This window comes from Aphis gossypii, chromosome 1 (genome assembly GCF_020184175.1).
Source record: "Aphis gossypii isolate Hap1 chromosome 1, ASM2018417v2, whole genome shotgun sequence".
Taxonomy (NCBI): domain Eukaryota; kingdom Metazoa; phylum Arthropoda; class Insecta; order Hemiptera; family Aphididae; genus Aphis; species Aphis gossypii.
The window spans coordinates 44436989-44457733 of NC_065530.1; the positions used below are offsets into that span (position 1 = coordinate 44436989).

At 26.8% G+C, this 20745-nt stretch overlaps 1 protein-coding gene across 3 annotated transcripts in view; it reads right to left on the reverse strand.

Annotated features, from left to right (window-relative positions):
• Positions 1–3428: 3428 nt before the first annotated feature.
• LOC114130195 (triple functional domain protein) overlaps positions 3429–20745 on the reverse strand; it is a 106937-nt gene continuing 89620 nt past the window's right edge. For 2 of the 3 annotated variants that reach the window (XM_027995110.2, XM_050197693.1), the window contains exons 27-35: positions 17861–17960; positions 13448–13553; positions 12555–12710; positions 9145–9225; positions 8565–8920; positions 8057–8213; positions 7015–7242; positions 6437–6637; positions 3429–4824 (exon numbers count right to left, since the gene is read on the reverse strand). In XM_027995110.2, coding sequence (XP_027850911.2) covers positions 4564–4824; positions 6437–6637; positions 7015–7242; positions 8057–8213; positions 8565–8920; positions 9145–9225; positions 12555–12710; positions 13448–13553; positions 17861–17960 — 1646 coding nt within the window. In that variant the 3' untranslated portion in view covers positions 3429–4563. The remainder of the gene's footprint in view (positions 4825–6436; positions 6638–7014; positions 7243–8056; positions 8214–8564; positions 8921–9144; positions 9226–12554; positions 12711–13447; positions 13554–17860; positions 17961–20745) is intronic. The other variant, XM_027995109.2, reaches the window with a different exon arrangement.

Here is a 20745-nt window from a genome sequence, read left to right on the forward strand (position 1 = left end):
AATAACTGAAATATGAACTTACGTCGTTATCTATTTATTGATGTACATTTCTATTCGATTTACGTAACATATATATTTATGAATATACAGGATTGTTCAAATGATACCACTATTAAAATAAGTTCTTACAGGCTAATTTAAAATAAAATAAAAATAAATTTAATTAAAATTTTTAAAGTTAGGTACCTATACTGAACTTGACACTTGTTATTAGAAAATAATTTAGCGTCGTAAAAAGCAAAAAAAAAAATACGGCAATATTTACAAACGAACAACGCACAAAACCCCAAATCGTATTTAAAATCATAACAGCTAAAAGCCGATAGGGGTAGGTACTATTTTATGTAGGTACTTTTCAGGTAATTTAAATTAAACATTATTTATTTTAAAATGTAATAAAATGAAGTTCCATAATAATATAAATTATACAGTTAAATCAAATATAGATATTTACTTTAAAATTAAAAAAAAAAATTAATCAAACGAGATTTAACACAAGAATAAGAAGAATCAAATCTCCGAAAGTAAGTAGGTACCTTCACTTATTGCCACATCACTGTCGTCAAATGATTGAAGATAGTTCTTAGCTTACAGTCATAATCAATTATAATAAAAATATAATAAATAATGTTGTAGAACAGTAGAAGGCATAATATTATAGACTATAATCATCCTACTAGATTAAGTATATATTATATATTATCCATAAAAGGTAATTCTTTGACCACTATAAATGAATCATATAGGTTGTAGATTATATTATATGTTCTTGAAAATATTTTTATTCGTGTAATTTAAAGTAAAAACAATATATTTATTCTGTTTTGAGGTAAATTAAAAAAATATGTAGTCGTTTAAAAAGTAGAAACATTAAAATGTATTTTCAAGGCACATAATTTTACTAAGACGATAATTATTCAATGATAAATAAACACTCTGTATGGGTGCATCGTGTTATATGTACGCGTATTTTTTTTTTAATTTCATGTGTTATGACTTTGTAGCCAATTAGATGATAAATTATGATAATTAACCGTTACATAAAAAATTTTAAACATATAATTTTCTTTTTATACCGTTTTATTAAATAGATAAGCTTTTTAAAGATTATTTATTTAAAATTATTGTCGTGGTTCAAATTTTTATTTGCATTACCGCATTGGATAGCATAGGAACTTAATTCTTGATATCGAGATTTGTTAATTATGATTATTATACGATAATTTATTATAATGTATTAACCGTCCACTGTACACCTGCACTTGTTATAGCCACTTATAGGACTAGTGAAAACAAATAATAATATACATTTTACAGTAGTTTGCTGATACCTTATTATGGTCTTGTAATAGTCTAATACCCAATAGGCTATGTTGAATAGAGCCTTTATTTTCTATCCGCAATTCTAAACAAAAAAAAAATACAAAAAAGTAACACTTAAACAAGGTCAATTCGCCAATGTTTTTTGTTGAAAATCATACGACGATCATGACCTAGTCTTAAAATGACTAAAATTATGGCTTAAAAATCTGAATGTTGATCTATTTCGAAACAATGAAATAATCTCGAGTTGAAATCATTAAAAATTTCATACATAGATACATATAAAAAATTAAGTCGATGACTATTAATTTGTAATATACATATATTGTAATGTTTATGTATACTTATCTTTTCTAGCATAATATTATAATATAATGCTGGTAAAACAAAATACGGCATGTACCTACCTTTTTTAATGCATTGTAGCAGCCCACGGGTGTGCAACCGTATGTTGAAAAAGATTGTTAATACATGTATTATAAATATAAATACAGCAGTAAAAATGTAAAATGTTGAATTTAATAAACATGCAGAATAATAAGTAACTATAATACCTAATTAGTTTACTGGCTACTATATGTATACGACGTTATTTCTGGAGATTTATGTAACATAATATTTCTATATTATTGAACCATTTTTATGAGAAATTGTTTACCTAGTATATTTTTACCATTACAATTTTATAAATCATATTCTGTGCGAGATTTTCACGTTAAGTATGGCAGAATGTATACTTAAGTAATATTTGATCTTTTGTTATAGAAAAATAAGTTTAATGAGAAGTTGGATCGTTAAATTTTTTTTTTTTTTGGAAAAGGGGAAAGGATAAGTGAACAAATTTAAAATTACTGACTCTTTTGTTCGATTATTTCTTAACATTTTATAATTAGGTAATAAAAACATTTAGTTAAACTACTTACCTATATATTATATGACATTCACGGGGTACTTTTAATGATAATTTCACTCATTGAGGGTGATTTTTGGTAGCAAATGTGTTGCATATACCAAAGATGATAATATTTTTATTTAATATATTATTTATAATTATCAATAATATTATTATAAGTATATTTTATGATATATTTAAATTTATTTTTATACACGATATTTTATGTAAACTTAACTTGATTTATATATACATATATTTATATAAATTCTCTCTTATCCCATAAATACTCATGTAACTTTCTTGTACATTTAAATAGTAATTGGAATTATTTATTTATTCTGTAATAAATATTATTGTTATTAGGTATATTAAATCCCAAGTAGAGCAACAAATGTATAGATTTATCAATAATATATTTTTTTTTTTATCAAGTTATAAGGTTGGTTGCTCCAAGATTGATAATATTAAAATATAAATATTCATCTATTTTAAAGATAACTATGCTTTTAGTCCATTTAAATTCCAAATCAGGAAGTTAAGTTCCAAGTAAGAATTAAGCTAATTATGTTTATCTTTTAGGCATTAGTTTTAATGTTAAGGAATTAATTAAAAGTATACAAGTTAACTTTTAACAATCTCAACTTACTTTTTTCTATAATTAATTAAATTATTGAGTTACACAAATTTGTTCATTTTTTCTAATTTGTAAATCCTCGTCTACGACAGCAAACTAAAGTCGTAATATTATGTTCAATGCTAAAAATAATAGGTACATCAAAATTCTCAGGTTATACATCATATAAGATACACATTGAAGATATAATGAGAAAGGGTCTAAGCTATAAGAAAAGGTTTAATCTTCTGAAAAGTGGTATTTTTATATGTATCAATTTTTCATCCATAAGAACCCTCCATTTATAAGTTTGTAAATTTGATTCAGTAAAACAAAATTTATAAGCCGCGTCATAGAAAATAGTGATGTTTTTAAATAATAGCAGATCAATCAATATAGTACAGTAGATACAGTAGAGACTAGAGACAATACAAACATACTACAAAAAAAAATAGTCTACCTCTAAACAGCCATCTCCCGTTATACATATTATTAACTGTTTAAATACAATATAACATTACTGTATTGTAATAACACAAATACATTGTAGCCACTAATATTACAAGATATTTAAAATATTAGAAAAATAAAACAGACTTAAAAAAAACAACAATTTTTGTTTTATTATTGTTCTTCAATATTATATATACAAACATAATGTCATTATAACTTACAATCAACAGTTTGTGCATTAAATTTTGGCAAACAAAAATATAATAATTATAATTATAATAATATTGATGAAATTAAAATAATAAAAAAAATTTGTTACACAAAATCGAACATACACAACCTTAGTTTTAATAAGAGTACGGCAATGACATATCATCCACCAGAGACCCATTCACTCACATTATTTGTGTTTTTATATGTATATATATTAAATAAAAATCATAATTTAATATTAATTATCTGGTGTCAGTTAGATATTGGTTTCAATACAATAACAATAGAATCGTATTATATAAGGCATCGATATGATAATCATTAATATTGGACCATCACTATTGAATATTACGAGTACACTAGTAACATTTTTTTTTCTAAATATTATTACATTTTAATAATATTTATATTATACAAGTACTGTCTATAGTATTAATTAATATATAAATATATTTTAGTATTTTAGATTTTAATAATATTAATAATATTGTACGAAACTGCACAGTATTTATAAACAATAATAAAAATTATTATAGTAAAAAAAAAATATATAAAATATAAATTAGTCTAAATAAACATTTGACTAGACCCTTAAAAAAAAAAAAAAAAGAACCTGAAGATGTTTATATGGAACATTAAACAAATTACTTGTATGTAATCGTTGTCTAAACTGAGATTTCTTTTTTGAAAATCGATGTTCTCACAGCAAATATTATATAATACATAAATATATATATATATATATATATCCTCTAGAAAGCTCTAAAGTTAAGTCAATCTCAAGTGATGATTATATTTAATCGATGTTATCTTAAATGTAAAAACAAATAGTGTTATTTTTCTTCAATAATGTTTAAAAACTACTTAGATAAAAATTTAAAAGATAATGTAAAATAGGAATGTTGTCTTGATAATTATAATAATATTAAATCTGCGGGGACATGATCAGACTTAAATTGTCAATGTGCCGAACACAATCATACTAAATCATCACAATTGACGAGTGTAGTAGAGTAGAAATTTAATGTTTTTAATTTTATTTGTTCATCGTAACAAACTTAGTCAACTAACTAGCCTCCTTCGTCTGTTCTTTTTGATACGCTATGGGTGACTGTATGGCTTTCAGAAAGTCCTGTTGAGTCTGTAGTATTTGTCTGAGGTTCTGCAACCATTCGGAACGTGATTCGGGACTATGCGCATGGCACACGAACCAGAGTGGCGGCCTCTTGGGGTCAGTAGATTTGATGACAAACGACCCATCTGATGAGTCATCAGATGAGTTACTACTGGATGAACCATGCCTCTCATCTAGAGTCATTTTGTTCACCTGAAACGTGTTGATATAGATTAGGTCAATCCAACATATATACATATCACAGCACAAATAATAAAATAATAAGTTGATTAACGAAAACACAATTCAATAAGTAAAAACTTTTCACGTGATATGAAATTAACATTCAAATTTGGTATCATGTCTATTCACTTTATTATTTAATATAATTTTAATATTATTATCCAACATTATTATACTGTTGACAAATAGAGAAATTATAACCTCCTAATATAATAGAAATATAATGTATAATAGAACTGTTATTTTTTTTTTCATTTAAAGTATTGATTTTATAACTAATACGTTTTAATTTTTGTAAGTCAAATAAAATATTATAAATAATATACAACTATTTTAGAGTTTGAAAGCGAAACAATGAATGTATTGATTTTACAATGGTGTGTGTTATTTTGGTTTCTGCCATAACCTTCTGTGATAGGTAGTAAAAATGTTTCAAAAAAACAATGAAAAAAATAAATTAATTAAAGAGTGGTCAAGTAGGTAACCCTCTGCTATACAGTAGGTATTGAGTTGATCTTGGATATTGAGTATTTCACTATAATGAATGTGTTAAATTTTAATGCAATGATAGGTATCATTGTATACGAATAATTATTCTAAACAGAGATGATTTGTCAGCTTAGGATATATTTTCCACTGGGAGATGGTGAAAAAAGTGGATTATGTTTTATTGACCTGAATACTCAATACTTAAATCCAGTACAGAAAATAAAAATTTAAACAACTGGTGTACATTTAAACTGTTAAAAGTTTCTGCGGCTAGTAATTTTTAACTAAAATAAAAATCTAAAATTATTTGTTAGTTAATCGTTATTTTGCGCAAGAATAATGGATTTTAACGATTTCGTAAAAATGTTAACTTAAGATAATTTTTTAAACTTCTTTTTCAATTTTTTATAACTCAAAAATTAATAACTGTAGAAATTTTAAATTTTTAATAAGTGTTTAAATAATATTTTAATTTTTTTTCATAGAAGGTATTGTATAATTAAAAAAAAAAAAAGTCACATTTTTTTAATTATTTATAGCCTTATAGGTGTAAAAATGATTGGTATTTTTTACTCTTTACGGTAGATTCTTAACTGGGGTGCAGGGAACTTTATTAAGGGTTTAATCTTATTAACTTCTGTGATTATTATACAAGTACTAAACATTGTATATATCATTACATTATTGGTTAATTGCCCGGTAGGGCGTAAGTTAATTAAAATAAAATATAATAGGTACAAATGTTTATAAGTTAATATTATTTTTGTAATAAATTATAATTATATTATATTATTATTTAAATGTATACATAAATTGACAAATAAAAGTTTCAAAATTAGTTTCAATAATACATAACATAACATTATTATGATAAAAATATTTAATTTTACCTAAATCAAGGAAAAAACACTACATATGTTGCATCAAATTTGAGTTTTCATACCACCAAAAATTTGTCTATTTGAAGAAATTTTTTCAATACTTTACAGAGTATAAAAAAAATAGTTTAAATCTCACGAAATGGTATCTTTTTGTAAAAAGAAAAATGTGTTCAATTTTTATAAGCAAAAAAATATTGTAGACGATTGTGTACCTGAATGTGCGCCTTGTAAACATACACTGGGCTGCTAAACTGCGCCTTTTTACGCATTTCTTCGCTGAGTATTATGCTCTGTTCAAACAAGAATACGTGCAGGTCTCTGTGCGGTGGTACTCGGTTCGGATTACAGCTGGGTCCCTCAGCGCACGTCAACATTCCGTGCAATAGCAGCTTACCCTGAGCGGTAATTTTACCCTAAAAGATATTATAATAGGAGTCTATATTGTTGAGTCATTGAGTCATGTTTTAGTAGTATTATGGCCAAAGACATAAATTATTATTTAAAAATATGGGAAAAATAAAAGCAGAATAAAATATAAAAATTATACGTTATTTACATTTTCCAAAAAAATTAATTTATCAGGAATATATATTATTACTATTAAGTACTCCTGAAATTTTTCTACTTTAAAAATTAGCAATAGATTAATTAAAGAAATGACAAAATATCACATTAAAAAAAAAAAATGCATTTATCAAGAATGTGATTAGACAGTGATAAAAAGACTACCTTGTATTTTGAAATAAGGGTTTTACCAGGTTAATAGCGGTGTTAAATATTGTGTACTCACATCGAAACCTTGCAACCGACCGACGTCCATCATGTCATTGGCTGCTTTGGGAACTACTTGCATAACGTGCATAGCCTGCCGTAGAGCTTCCATCTCATCTGCTAGCTTTGCCCGCTCCGTATACTTGAACATGTCTCGCAACAGTAGCTGGTATTTCATAATCCTCTGCACAGGCTTGATGAGGATGTCACTTAGCTGGAGCTTGTGGCCTAGGAACTGACGCATTTCCTATAATAAACAACAAAGCAGGGGTTAGATTTTAGACAAACATATGGTTATAAATTAAAGCATATGTTTTGAACTACTTATATTTTTGGTTACATGATTGATAACATTACGATTAGTTGAAATAACAAAAAACACCATAGTTACTGTTCGGCTATCCATTAACCTAACAGTTCTCAGAAAAATTAAGCACTCTCTCATTGCCAACAGGAAAAAAAGTATGCAAGATAAAATAAACATTCAATTTGTTTGTTTAATTTTACATATGAGGCTATTGGAAAGCCATAGGCTTACGAACGCTTTTAAATTGCAAAAAACTAATTATAATTATATATTTATAATAAATTCTGTAACAAAAAAGCATATTTTGAGTTTCAGTTATACCTCAGTCAAATACATATTAAAGTCTATTCAATTTCGTTTTTATTGCATTATTACTAAAGATATTATTAACATAGAAAACTCCAGTATAGTTTGAATACGTTTTCGAAAAAAACAAATGACAAAAAAACAAATTGTTGAATATGAAGATTTCAACGTTTTTAAGTGTTTTGTTTAAAATCGAAATAGCTCAAAGATCATTTAAAATGATTTTATTATTCAGGATATCATTAATACTTAATTTAAAAGTTTTTGCACACTGCTACAGTGTTTGTACCTAAGGCTGTTCCTTAAATTTACGGGCACCCAATGTACAACCAAGGACTTGAGGACTTGGGCGTGGGAACGAGGTAGTTAGGACAAGGGACAGCTCTGTATTTAAAATTTTAAAATAAACATTTATCTCTAACGATGATTTATTTGTGAAAAAATTTACCTCGAAATAGTCATTGTGATCAGAAACGAGGTACTCAGAAACTGGCTTGTTCTGGCAGTAAACCACGTACATTAAAAGCTTGCGTTCGTATTTTTTGAACAGTTTTCCGAGTTCGTGCGGTCGGGTAAGACATCGCTCAACAGCCGCCAAAAATACACTGTAAAAAAAAAAAAGTAAAAATACAAAAAACTATACATCGAAAATACCGAAAACGATAAATTCAGTAGCCTGAAAATATGGTACGCTAAACAATGACGAGTGCACTTCCTGTATAATTTATTTCATTAACAATTAAATAATAAAATTAAGAATTAAAAACATTTTTCCAATAAATAATAATGGCATATCAATAATTAATAATTTAATTAAAAAAGAATTGTATGGTTAGTCGTTTTTAGTAATACCTATATAAATATATTATATTATTATATATATAACTATGATAATAATAATAATACATATTATATACATCTTAATTTACTACATGTTCAAGTTTAAAATTACTCACTCTCTGTGCCATTCGTAGATAAGTTCGATGTTACCAAAGATCATTTTGTCTTTACCAGACCTCAAGTCATCAGGCATGGGGATGTCACAGCCGGCGGCTTCGGGATCTCTCATCACAGTCATGTAACCTTCGACCACTAGCGACAAGTCTCTGACATAATCCCGTTCGGTCTCGACTAGCTCTCTCATAACGTATTCCCGTTTATGCAGTGCCTCTTCACACTCAACGTCTTCGTTTTTCAGTCTGGACTCACCACTCATCTTTTCGGCGGGGAAGATGGTGGGGGTGGTAATGGAGGCGGACGAGGAAGAAGCAGCTGCAGCGGCGGCAGCTGCGGCAGTGGTGGTGTGTTGTTCCTGTAAAACGATCAACGATTCAGACATGAAAATAAAACAACAAAAACAAAGAAATGAAAACATAAAAATACAAGCCGTGCATAATTAAATTACTATAATACTACTGTGATTGCACACACACACGCACATACAAACACAACACTAAACACTAAAAAATATTTCTATTTTCTATATAATCTTTAACAACTGTAGTCTATACAACAATTTTCACTCTCAAAATTCACCATTCTATCTTTGACGATCTGTTCGATTTCAGCCAGGTCGGCCGAAGATGAGGCTGTCACTTCTGCCGACAGTCCCGAGGTCTGAAGAATAACAAACACAATGTGGTTTTCGTCAATTATTAATTTGATTTAATATAATACAATATTATAAAAATACGAGTATAATATATACATAATTAATACACATGAATATAATTAGTCTTGTCACAGGACAATTACATAGATGCAACTTAAGAGTAGGTACCCTCATAGTCTATACTACCGTGGGTTGAAATCAGAGGGTTTGTGAGAGCTTATAATCACTTCCAAAACGTTTAAGAATTAGCTTACCCCTAGCAATACTTAAGTATAAAATGGTCATTATTCCATCTAAATATTCACACACACACACACACACATATATATATAAATGAAAATTTATTTTGAAATTGATAATTTAAACCCTTATTTATATCTAAGTAAATTTTTGGTATAGCTATAAAATAGTTTGATAAGAGTTAGTAGTATACTTAAAATTATTCATCTATATAAAAAAAAATCGTACAAATGTAAACTTAAGATAATTTTCTTTTAATTGGCCAACGCTCAACTTCTTTTATAATATTATTGTAAGTCAAACTTATGAAAAATCTTGTAATAAATTGTCCATTTTTAGCTATTGGTACAAAATTTTTTATAATTTTTAATTACAAAATAATTTACAAATACTCATGATTTTGACAAATTGTTGTCAATATTTAAACTTCAAACGCTAATAAAAAAATTGAGCCTATGTATTCTTATAATTTTTGAATCAATATAAGACTAACTCATGAGAAACTTTGTATTACATTTTTAAGTATTTTGACTAAGCCAAAAACATTTTATCGATATTTATGAAAAAAAAAAAAAAATTAAACTAAAACGGATATTTCAAATGGTTATAAATATAGCCTTAAAATAAGTGAAAAATTTTTAAATTCTGTAAAGAAAATGCCAATATAAATAGCTAATGAAATTTTTGAGTATTTACGACTTATAATTTTTGATTAATAACAAACATTGAAATCGTTTGAGGATAAATCGTTATGGTTACGCGATTAGTAAAAATTTAAAATACATAACATTTTCTTCTATAATGACGCTTTGAATTTTCTCTATAGATCTACTTTTAACATCAGATAAACATTTTTATGAATTTCCAACTGAAAAATTACTAGTAAATTTTTCCAATTTTGATAAACTTCGTAAAACATTGAACTTTTAACGCCCATAAAAAAAATTGTGATCAACGATTTTTGATTTTTTTTTAACTATAATAAGAACAACTTATAAGAAATCTAGTATTGAATTTTCAATTATTTTTGGGTTAGAATTATATATATATATATATTATATATTTTAAATTTTTTTCGTCGACATTATAAAATTCAAAATATTCAATTTTCTATAAATTGCTCAAAAAAACCATAGTATTTTGAAAATTTAAATGTACCTACATAGATAATACTAATATAAATATTTGTTGAAAATTTTAAGTATTGACAGTAATTTATTTTTGAGTTACAACCATATAAAAAAATTGATTTTTTCGAAAACTGGTTTTGCATAAAAATTTCGTTTTCCGTCACTTTTTTTTTGTTTTTCCCGATTTATTTGAAAACTTTAGAAACATTTTTACTTATTACTTATATTACTTAAAATGCACCAAGGATATTCACTTTGCCATCGGAAACCACCCCTGAAGTTTAAAATTGAAGAATTTTTTCGACAAGTTATGGTATATACACACACATACACACACATTAAGTAGTGTAAAATTAATAAATGCATAACTTCATTCAGAATTTAAAAAAAGATACATAGTTTTATCAATAGTGGTTTCTGAAAACACATAAAAGTTAAATATAATATCATCAGAACAAAAACTCTTGTAAAAATGACTAAGAAGAATTATAAAGATTAAAAGATGTGATATCGCGAATACATACTTCATACTAAGTAAAATAAATTAAAAGTACAATTCTTTTGTTTCAATAATTGATTTACTTGGCAAGGAATTCCTTACTTTCTACGATACGAAATAAAAAGAACAAAATAATAAAAAGACATTAGGACTTCATTATCAATTTTAAACATTAGAATGGAAATTTATGCTTGTCAGAATAATTTCTCGCCAAGTAAATACATTATGGAAACAAGAGAAGAGTACTTTAATTTGATTTACTTTGCATTTATTCATAATACTAAATCTTTATAGTGATTACAGATCTTATACTTATTTATTTAATTTTTTTTTTAGTTGGTTTATTACATAAAATTTTTTGAGTTTTTGTGGTGATATCACTAAGTGTTTTAGTACTTAATTACATTTTTATGTTTTATTTTTATTAATTTTGTCTCTTTAAGATTATAATAAAAACATGTTTACCATTTCGAGGCTTTTTTATTTATGATTAGATACGTTTTATATCTAAACCATTTATTTGTTTTTTTACTATACTTATGTATAATTGTGGTGACAAATTGCAGAAAATAAAATATATAAGTTTTCTAATCATTTTTAAAATTTTTATCAATAAAGATATTAATAACAGATTATGATTGTATTCTTATGAATCACTTAATCATTCTATAATTATAATTGAATATATAATTAAATACTTGAGAATGGTGCCCTGTTATATTACAGTAAATGCAATTAATTTCACGAAATATTATTTCTCACTTTTTTGATACAACACGTGCACGGAGACAAATAAACAATCTTGTAAGCAAACCAGAAGTCAAGAACAATGTGTTCGAGAAGAAATACAGCGATAAAATAATACGCGGACACTCGGCGATGGCACAGCAGTCATTTTCTCGCATCCAGCACACCAACGCTTCGCGCTGCGTAAACGAATTTGAATGAGAGTTCGGTCCACGCAACAACGCTTGATGCGATGGTAGCGATTCCAGATTTCACTATATAATTTTTCATTAAAAAGTTTGCACGCTTCATTAAATAAATTCATTTCTAGTCGTAAGATTTTCATAAATTTTATAAAAATATTATCTAAATAGTCTTTTTGATGCTTTGCCATACATTATGTAATATAATATATCAATTAGATTCAATAAATAACTATAGTTATCTCGTTTAAATAAAAACAATACAATATACGAGTAGGTATACACGCCTTAAATAAGAAACTCCTGATTCGTGAAAATATACATCATACACTATCGTGCCACCACTATGCATTATTTTTACTAAGCTCGCGCTACGATCACTGGATAAAATATTATGTTATATAGGTATACAAACCAAGGGTATTAATTTACATTATTATTGATAACATATTATACCATTACGATAATTGTAGATTCAAAAATAAACCTTACTGGTTAGTAATAAAAATAATAAATGTAATAATAATCATACTCACTCTTTGTGAGACGACTGTGTTCGGGTCGGAAGTGTTCACCAAAATCGACTCGGAAATGGGTTTCATGGGCGGAGGTAACTCTAGTTCGTCATCCGGTTCTTCACCGTTTTGTTCATCTTCGTTCGGTAACGATTTGGTGGCTTCACTGACGGGCGACTATAGAAACAAAAGAACACATATTACTATATCTAATATATAATAATACATATATATTTAAGCACATACAACAATAGAAGACTAAAAGTACATAATATGAGAACTTTTTACTTTGTATTGCTTAATACTATAATATTAATCATGGTTCGAGACTTGCAGCACGTAAAAACGTTAAAATATGATCTTTATACAAAAATTAATTTTTAAACAAAAATATATATGTAAAACATTATAGTATGATATTTATCTTAAAAGTTTCTTTTCTTTTTGATAAAAATAATTTCACTGCAATCAAACCACAAACTTAATATTTAAGGCCGGATAGATATATATATTTTACAATCTAGAGCAATTTTTCCCTTCCAAAGGATATGACGTCGTTAAATCTTAATAACATATTTAATTAAATAAATTCTAAAATACTTATTTTTGCAAATAGTTTAGGAACTAATAATGATTCATAAAGTATACCATAATAATTTAAATTATTTCATTTTTCACAATATATTTATGAATAAATCGTAATAAAATCCATTTAGAACTTTAGAAAAGTATAAATGGAAAAAACAGACATTCATATTATTTTTACTTAGATCGTATTAGTTGTATAATATATTACTTGGCTATATTTTATTATACATCTATTACAGTCATCAATAGACATACGCTAAAAATTGCGAACCTAGTGCAAGTGCATGTAATAATATGGTGGTTATAAGGTATACATTTAGGTTTACTTTGTATTTTTTATCCGATCCCTTTTTGGCCGACGACTGCACGTGGTTTTTGTCGACTTTGCTGCCATTGCTGAATTTTCTCAATGGTTGTGGGATCCACATCCTCCTGTGGACAAAACAAGACGTGAGAAATGAGTATACGACCTAATTAATAATTAAATTATAATATATACCATCGCGATCGCGGCTGTGGTCAGGTCTCAGAGACTACAATATATGTGTGTGTGTGTGTGTGTGTGTGTGTGTGTGTGTATATTATATACAACCGCTTATGGTCATAGACCGTAAAACGCGTATTATTATTATAATATATATGGTAATGGGCCGGAGGTTGGGAAATCTCCGTATAGCCCTATAAGGAAACCCAACGGACGAAATATCATCGCTGCAGCGGCGCCGAGGTAAATCGCTTTTATCAAAAATATCGCGTTACCGACGAGTTCGTTATAATGATATACGCCTTTACATGTATATAGGCACACAGGTATCAGTTATGTGTAGGTAATATATTTATTTATCACAAATATTAAATGTTAGTGTTCTACGATGAAAAGAGAGTCACGCAAAATAAGGATTATAAGAAGATAGTTGAAGAGTAATAATACTGTACGAGAAGGGCACATAGGTATATCCATAATATTATAATAAATATTACATTATCAACAGTGCATCGATATTATGAAATTTATATAATATGTATACTGTATAGTATCATAAAACAATATAAACTGTACTTATACATGAAATACGTTTTGGAAGTTTTTTTTAATTGAGGCGAGTTTAATTTTTGGCTAATAATAATATAGAATATATAGCCGTGCTTGTATTTTTTTTTATTTATTGCAACCTTAGAATAATATGGCAAAAATCTGCGATGGATAAAAAAAGAAATAATAATCACACTGCATACAGATACATCGGCACATGAATATGTCTTACGGCCACTATCACGTAATATCTTATCTTAATTTATTGCATAAACAATGGTTTTGTACATGACGTTATGGTAACATTCTTGGTGTTACACATACATTTTTGAAATGACCCCCACTGAGCTCAAGAACCTTATCAACAAACCTGAATATACAAATGTACATGACCTTTATACGACCCATAGTACTGTATGCCGCAGAAACATGGCCACTTAGGAAAAAGAAGAAACTAGACTAAAAGTATTTGAAAGGAGAATCCTACGAATAATTTATGGTTCATGCATCGACACATACACACACACACAAAGGTGAATGGCATAAACGTCATAATGAAAAATCCAAGGAATTATTTCAAAGATCGAACATCGCGAATGAGATTAAGAAAAGAAGGTTGTCTTGGGCAGGGTATGCATGGCGTAGAATGGGATCTATAGTCAGAACAATAATTGAAGAGAACCCGGTTGGTAAGAAACCCCTAGGATGACTACGCTTACTTTGGGAAGATTGCGTGAAAAAGGAGGTGGAAAACGTCAAATCAGAGATATGGAGAGTAGCGGCAGAAGATAGAGATAGGTGGAGAGAAATTTATTTGACGCGGTATGGTCTCAATGATCGAAAACCGAAAAAAATATATGTATTGATGCAGAATACTGATACAAGACTTTCAACTACACGTTACCAGGAAAAAATAAACTACATTGAAAAATATATTAACTTATATGCTCAAAAGCGAATTACTAGGTTAAAATTTTTTATTTCAGTTTGCTAAAATAATTATATTCGAGTGACGACTTAAAAAAAATTTAAAAAATATATTTTTAATATTATATTAACATGAACTATATGTATGTAACATGTTTGCAATCATTTTTAACCACGCTAATGACTAAAATCATTGTCAGTCCTAAGCCTGTAAGTGGGAAAGGAAATGAGTGTTTTCTAAACAAAAACCCTTTCAAATACATGATGATTTTGTTAAAATACTTATTTTGAGCCCAAGTGCAATTCAACCACTACCTGCTTTTTATCATACTGCAATTCGACCATTACCATTTTTAAGCTCAAGTGCAATTCGATCATACTCTCGAAAGTCCGAAAATAGAATTATATGTATATATTATAGTCAGTTTATATCGATCCCGTTTGCGACTGAAAATATAATATGCAATGATAAATTTGAGATATATTCCAAAACAGTTCGTTAAGTGTTGTCATAATAAATATATAATATGCCCGAACTTGTACGCTGTTATAAGTGTTAGCCTATATCCACCATCATAATTATATTTATTTGATAAAAATATAGAAACAGATAGTTTGATTTAATAATTTATCTTCTAAATAGTGTATTATTAATACAAATTTATAAAGAAAAAGTAATAATATTCAAATCGAATAATTTCATACTTAAGGTAAATCAAAATGTATTTCAATACGTATTAAGTCTCCATAGTACATTTCGTGACATATTACGTGTATTATATATATATAGATAGGGTATTTATGTATATTTTGTTTTTTCAAAATGACAAAATTGAATTAATTATAAATTTAAAACGGTTAAATTCTACATAAATATAGTAATTAGAGCAATATATTATATTATATATATAGAAGTTACTAATTTATGCATGCATAAGTTTTTTCTGCAAAAAAAAAAAATATTGACAGTAAAGACACGTTCGACTAGACCCACTTAATATTCGAACTTCAACTTCATAAAATATGCAAGATGAAAACGAAGTTTAAATCGATAAAATGTATTAGTAATAATATTGACAGACATTATAATTATTGCGATTAAAAACATGTTTTCAAAACAATCGATTTATACGATGGTATGTATGTATAATGTATATGTTCATAATTTAAATGAATTATTTATCAAATTTATGATAACACGTTGCGAACATTAGAATATAATTATATTATATATTTTATTATGCGACAATCGGTAAACCGGAAAATGTGTATATTTTCAAAACACTTGAAACGAATTAAATAGTATGCATACTGCTAACGTAGGTATATAAGATTAAAAAATTTTAAATTATAGAAAAAACCAATAGTTTAATAATAAATCACTATTTTACACCTATATTTAATATCTAATTTTGTAAAAATTTAGAATATAAAAAGTTCACACAAATTGTATAATAACACTCAATATTATTTTTTAATTCCAGTTATAAAAATAAATAGAAGTTCTTTTACCAAACGAAAAAATTTTATCGACATTTATAGTGAAAAAATAAAATTTAAAATGCTTATAAATAGCATCAAAATAGTCAAAATATTTAACTAAACCATCAATATATATAATATATTATCAAACATTTAGTGACAATTTAAAGTATCTTAAGACATTTTTAATTACAATAATATAATGAGAAAATTTTTACTCTTAACCTCCCGATGTACAAACGAAATTAATTTTCCTACCAGAAATATATAGATGAAGAAGATTGTAGAACTTTTACTGCTTTCATAGGTGATGACAGGCAAATAAAAACAGACTTTATAATAACATCAATACATTTATCTCTTTACTAAAATCTATAATATTTATAATAATAAAGTATTATTACATAATTGTGTTTTTAAATTTTCTTTTTTTTTAGTCATATAATTTTTTTTCTTGATTTTTCTATTATGGTTTTATAAGGAAACTTCTTCGTCTAATATTCTAATACTTAACTAAAATTACTAAATCACAGTGTTCAAAGACAAATATTAAATATTGTTCTCAAACAACTCTACTCAGACTAATTCAAAAATATGAGATATTATATGTATATATAATATTAAGAAAATAATCATCATTTCTTTTTGAATTAAATTGAAAAATATTTGTTTGAATGTTTGAATGCAATAACAAATTTCTTTAGATTTCACATTAGTAAAACGAAAAACGGGTTCATATGAAAAATTAAATATATACCTACTAAATTATTATAGATAAATACTCGTACAAACAGTACATTTTAGAGAACAATTTGCTTGCAATGCTTGCATACATCCGTTATCCAGTAATATAATAAATTATTATACTAATCAACTAATAGTGCCAATAAACAATCATGATATTTTTAACGACTTGAAGTCAATATATCAATAGTCAAATTATCTTGTTCGATAGAAAGTATAAAAATCAACAAGTTAAAAAATCAACATCGTATAGACGATAGTTGACAGAAACTATTCAATATTGTAAAGGTGAACACACAATTAGCGTTTCGAAAGCCAATAACGCGACATAAGGAGTTATACCTATTATTTAACACAAACGATATAGCAAAATACATCGACACACATAATAGGTATATAAAAGTTTTGACAAATAATATATAGGTGCCCGACAGTATGTATAATATATGATGTGGTATAGACGAATTGATCACTAATATATGAATAGATATCATAAAAAAATGACGGACTAATAAGTCTACAACAATTGTGCAAATAAAAAATTATTACGTACCCGCTGAAAACACGTCTTTTGGTTACTGGTGAGTTGTTGCAAGCCAAAGATGTTGCAACGGTGGCTGCAGTGTTATCCGCGCATTCTCCCGAGGTAGTTTCTGAAAGAAAAAAATTAATTTCAATTAGTACTTATCATTACAATCACAAATCGACCAAACTGACAGAATAAATGGACAACATATTATTAGCACATTATTAGTACCTATATAAATCTATCTCCTCGTAGGTCTTCTATAGAGCAAAAACAACACCGAAAACGTAAAATATTCGTTATACGTGATATAGCTTAAAATTATAATTCGATTGGTTAATAAGAAAAAAAAATGACGGTGACCATACTATTTTTTCCGTAAAAACGGCAGTTCAACACATTTGCCGTGATCGTCGTATGCACTATGTCATCATAATGCATATTATATTCCAAAAGCCGACGGCAGTACACGTTACAATTTATTTATCACTACGACTGGTACTATTGCGTAGAGGTAAATGGGGACTACATCATTTCCTATCTAGACAGGATATATTCAAGTGATGTGAGTGTGATGATGACTGAACAAGCCACAATACGACTACTTCCGGAACCAATAATAATAATACAAACAAATCAACCAGAGTCAAATAACAATCATTATTAAATTATAAAAAAAAAAATCGTGCTAGTATACAAAAAGTCTAATTGCTATCGGCACAAAAACTAAAATAACATTTAATAAATATACAATATTATATAGTAAATAATTTGACAAGTTTTATGTTTTTAAATTACTAAATAAATGATAAATTCTTTAAAACCACTCAATGACGATTGAGTCACCATTGGTTTTTAAAATAGGTAGTATCTACTTATGTATGATGTAATAATAAAATCAATTTTATTGTAATAATAATAATTATAATGTGTAACAACAGCGGACAGTGAATCCAGGCGGTTATTGTCACCCTAAAATTTACGAGGTACTCTTTAATATTATTAAATTATTAAAATATCTTTGTACTAGTAGAGTTGAATACATACAATATTGCGATGTATAATACAGACATCGATTTTGGAATTCGATAATAAACCAACGTGAGTCGTTCCGTCCCTAATCGATTTGGAAAAGCATTGAACGTACTTACTGTAGTATATCATAGTGTAGGACAGGGGTGGCGAACCTATGGCAAGCGTGCCAGAAGTGGCACGTTGACCAAATTTCAGTGGCACGCAAATATTATTTATCTTAAAAAAAAATTATATTTAAAAGTTTAGTACCTATGAGAAATTTTTAGAATCAAATTTATAAGTTTGTAATAAAACTTTACATATATACTATTTATTTATTAAATTATATACCTAATAAAATGTGTGTAATTATTGCATGCTTTTTTTTTCATCTTACCTAGTAAAATTCATTTTTTTTTTTTTTGGCACGCGAGCATATTCCAAAAAACTTGATTTTAAATTTTGGCACTTGACCCAAAAAAGGTTCGCCACCCCTGGTGTAGGATGATACTACAACGTTTTGTAACAAGAGATTTTTAAACGTTACAATATTATAGATTACTCCAATTAGATATTCTGAACATTTCGATTTACAAATATAAAACGTCTTGAATTGATGATAGTTTATTAAATATCTAACCAAACTTGTATAGGTATTTATGAACATTTGAAATTTGGTAAATTTATACAGACTTTGTGGACACTATCACCCGATATAAATCATTTCAAAAAATACTGAGCTTCAGAATTTTTTTTTTCAATTCCTTAAATAGTCAAATGACAAAAAAACAAAAACAAAAATTACGTCGAAAAAATTTCTGGTAGCACTAGCAATAATATATTGTACACTAGTGACTAGTATATGATAATAAAATATTTAAAATCTACGATTGCGAGACAGAACTGCTTAGGCGCTGAATTAGTTAAGAACGACCAACTCTTTTTTATTTTTATTTAGCTTTTATTAATAATTATACCTCATTAATTACATTACATTAAATCATTAACAATCCAATACAAAAAAACAACCATAATAATAACAATAGTAAGTTATATAAACTAAAAATATAAAAAACATTCAAATAACAAAACCAGCCTCCTAAATAATAGAAATAAGAAGAGTAACAACCTGTTCAGAGTTGGAATTTAAAATGGAGGAGAGTTTGAATGGAACGTTCAAGGAGTTAAGAGAAGTAACTATAAGTTATGGAGTTCTAAGAGAGTGAAAGACAATCGAAAAGAATAAATCGTAGATGCTTTCTTCCATATGAAGAAAACTTAATGTTAGCAAATATTGGAAAAACAAAAATAGATAAAATATTCATATACCTTTTAGCTTTATAACATCTCAATTAATTCTAATCATATTAGGTAAATCTAACAACACACAATTGAAACTGTTGAAGTCAAATTTGCTATATTCTACGATTTTAAAGATGAATACCACACACATATGCATATTTCACCCTACCTAACATATTTTGGAGGAAAATAGACCTACGTGAGTTACAAAATACTGACTTTAATTTTAAACCAATAAATTTATAATTTATTATTTCTTAAAAAGAAAAAATTTCTTACAAGGAATTATAGAAATTTAATTGGAAAAAAAATAGTTTTTTTTTTATGTATAAAATTCCAATTTGAAAGAATTTTTTTTTATATATTTCACAATATATTCAAATTCATTATTCGAAATTTAAGTCAAATTAGTACGTAAAAACATGTATAATTTTCGGTATATTTTACAAAAAAAAAAAAAAACGGTAGTGTATATCCCTAATAATCTAATAACCTAACCTAACCCCCCTACAGAAGCAAATACAATACGTTTTATGAAATAATTAATAAATTCATAGTCGATATACTTAATAAACATTACTTATTGTATTACTATA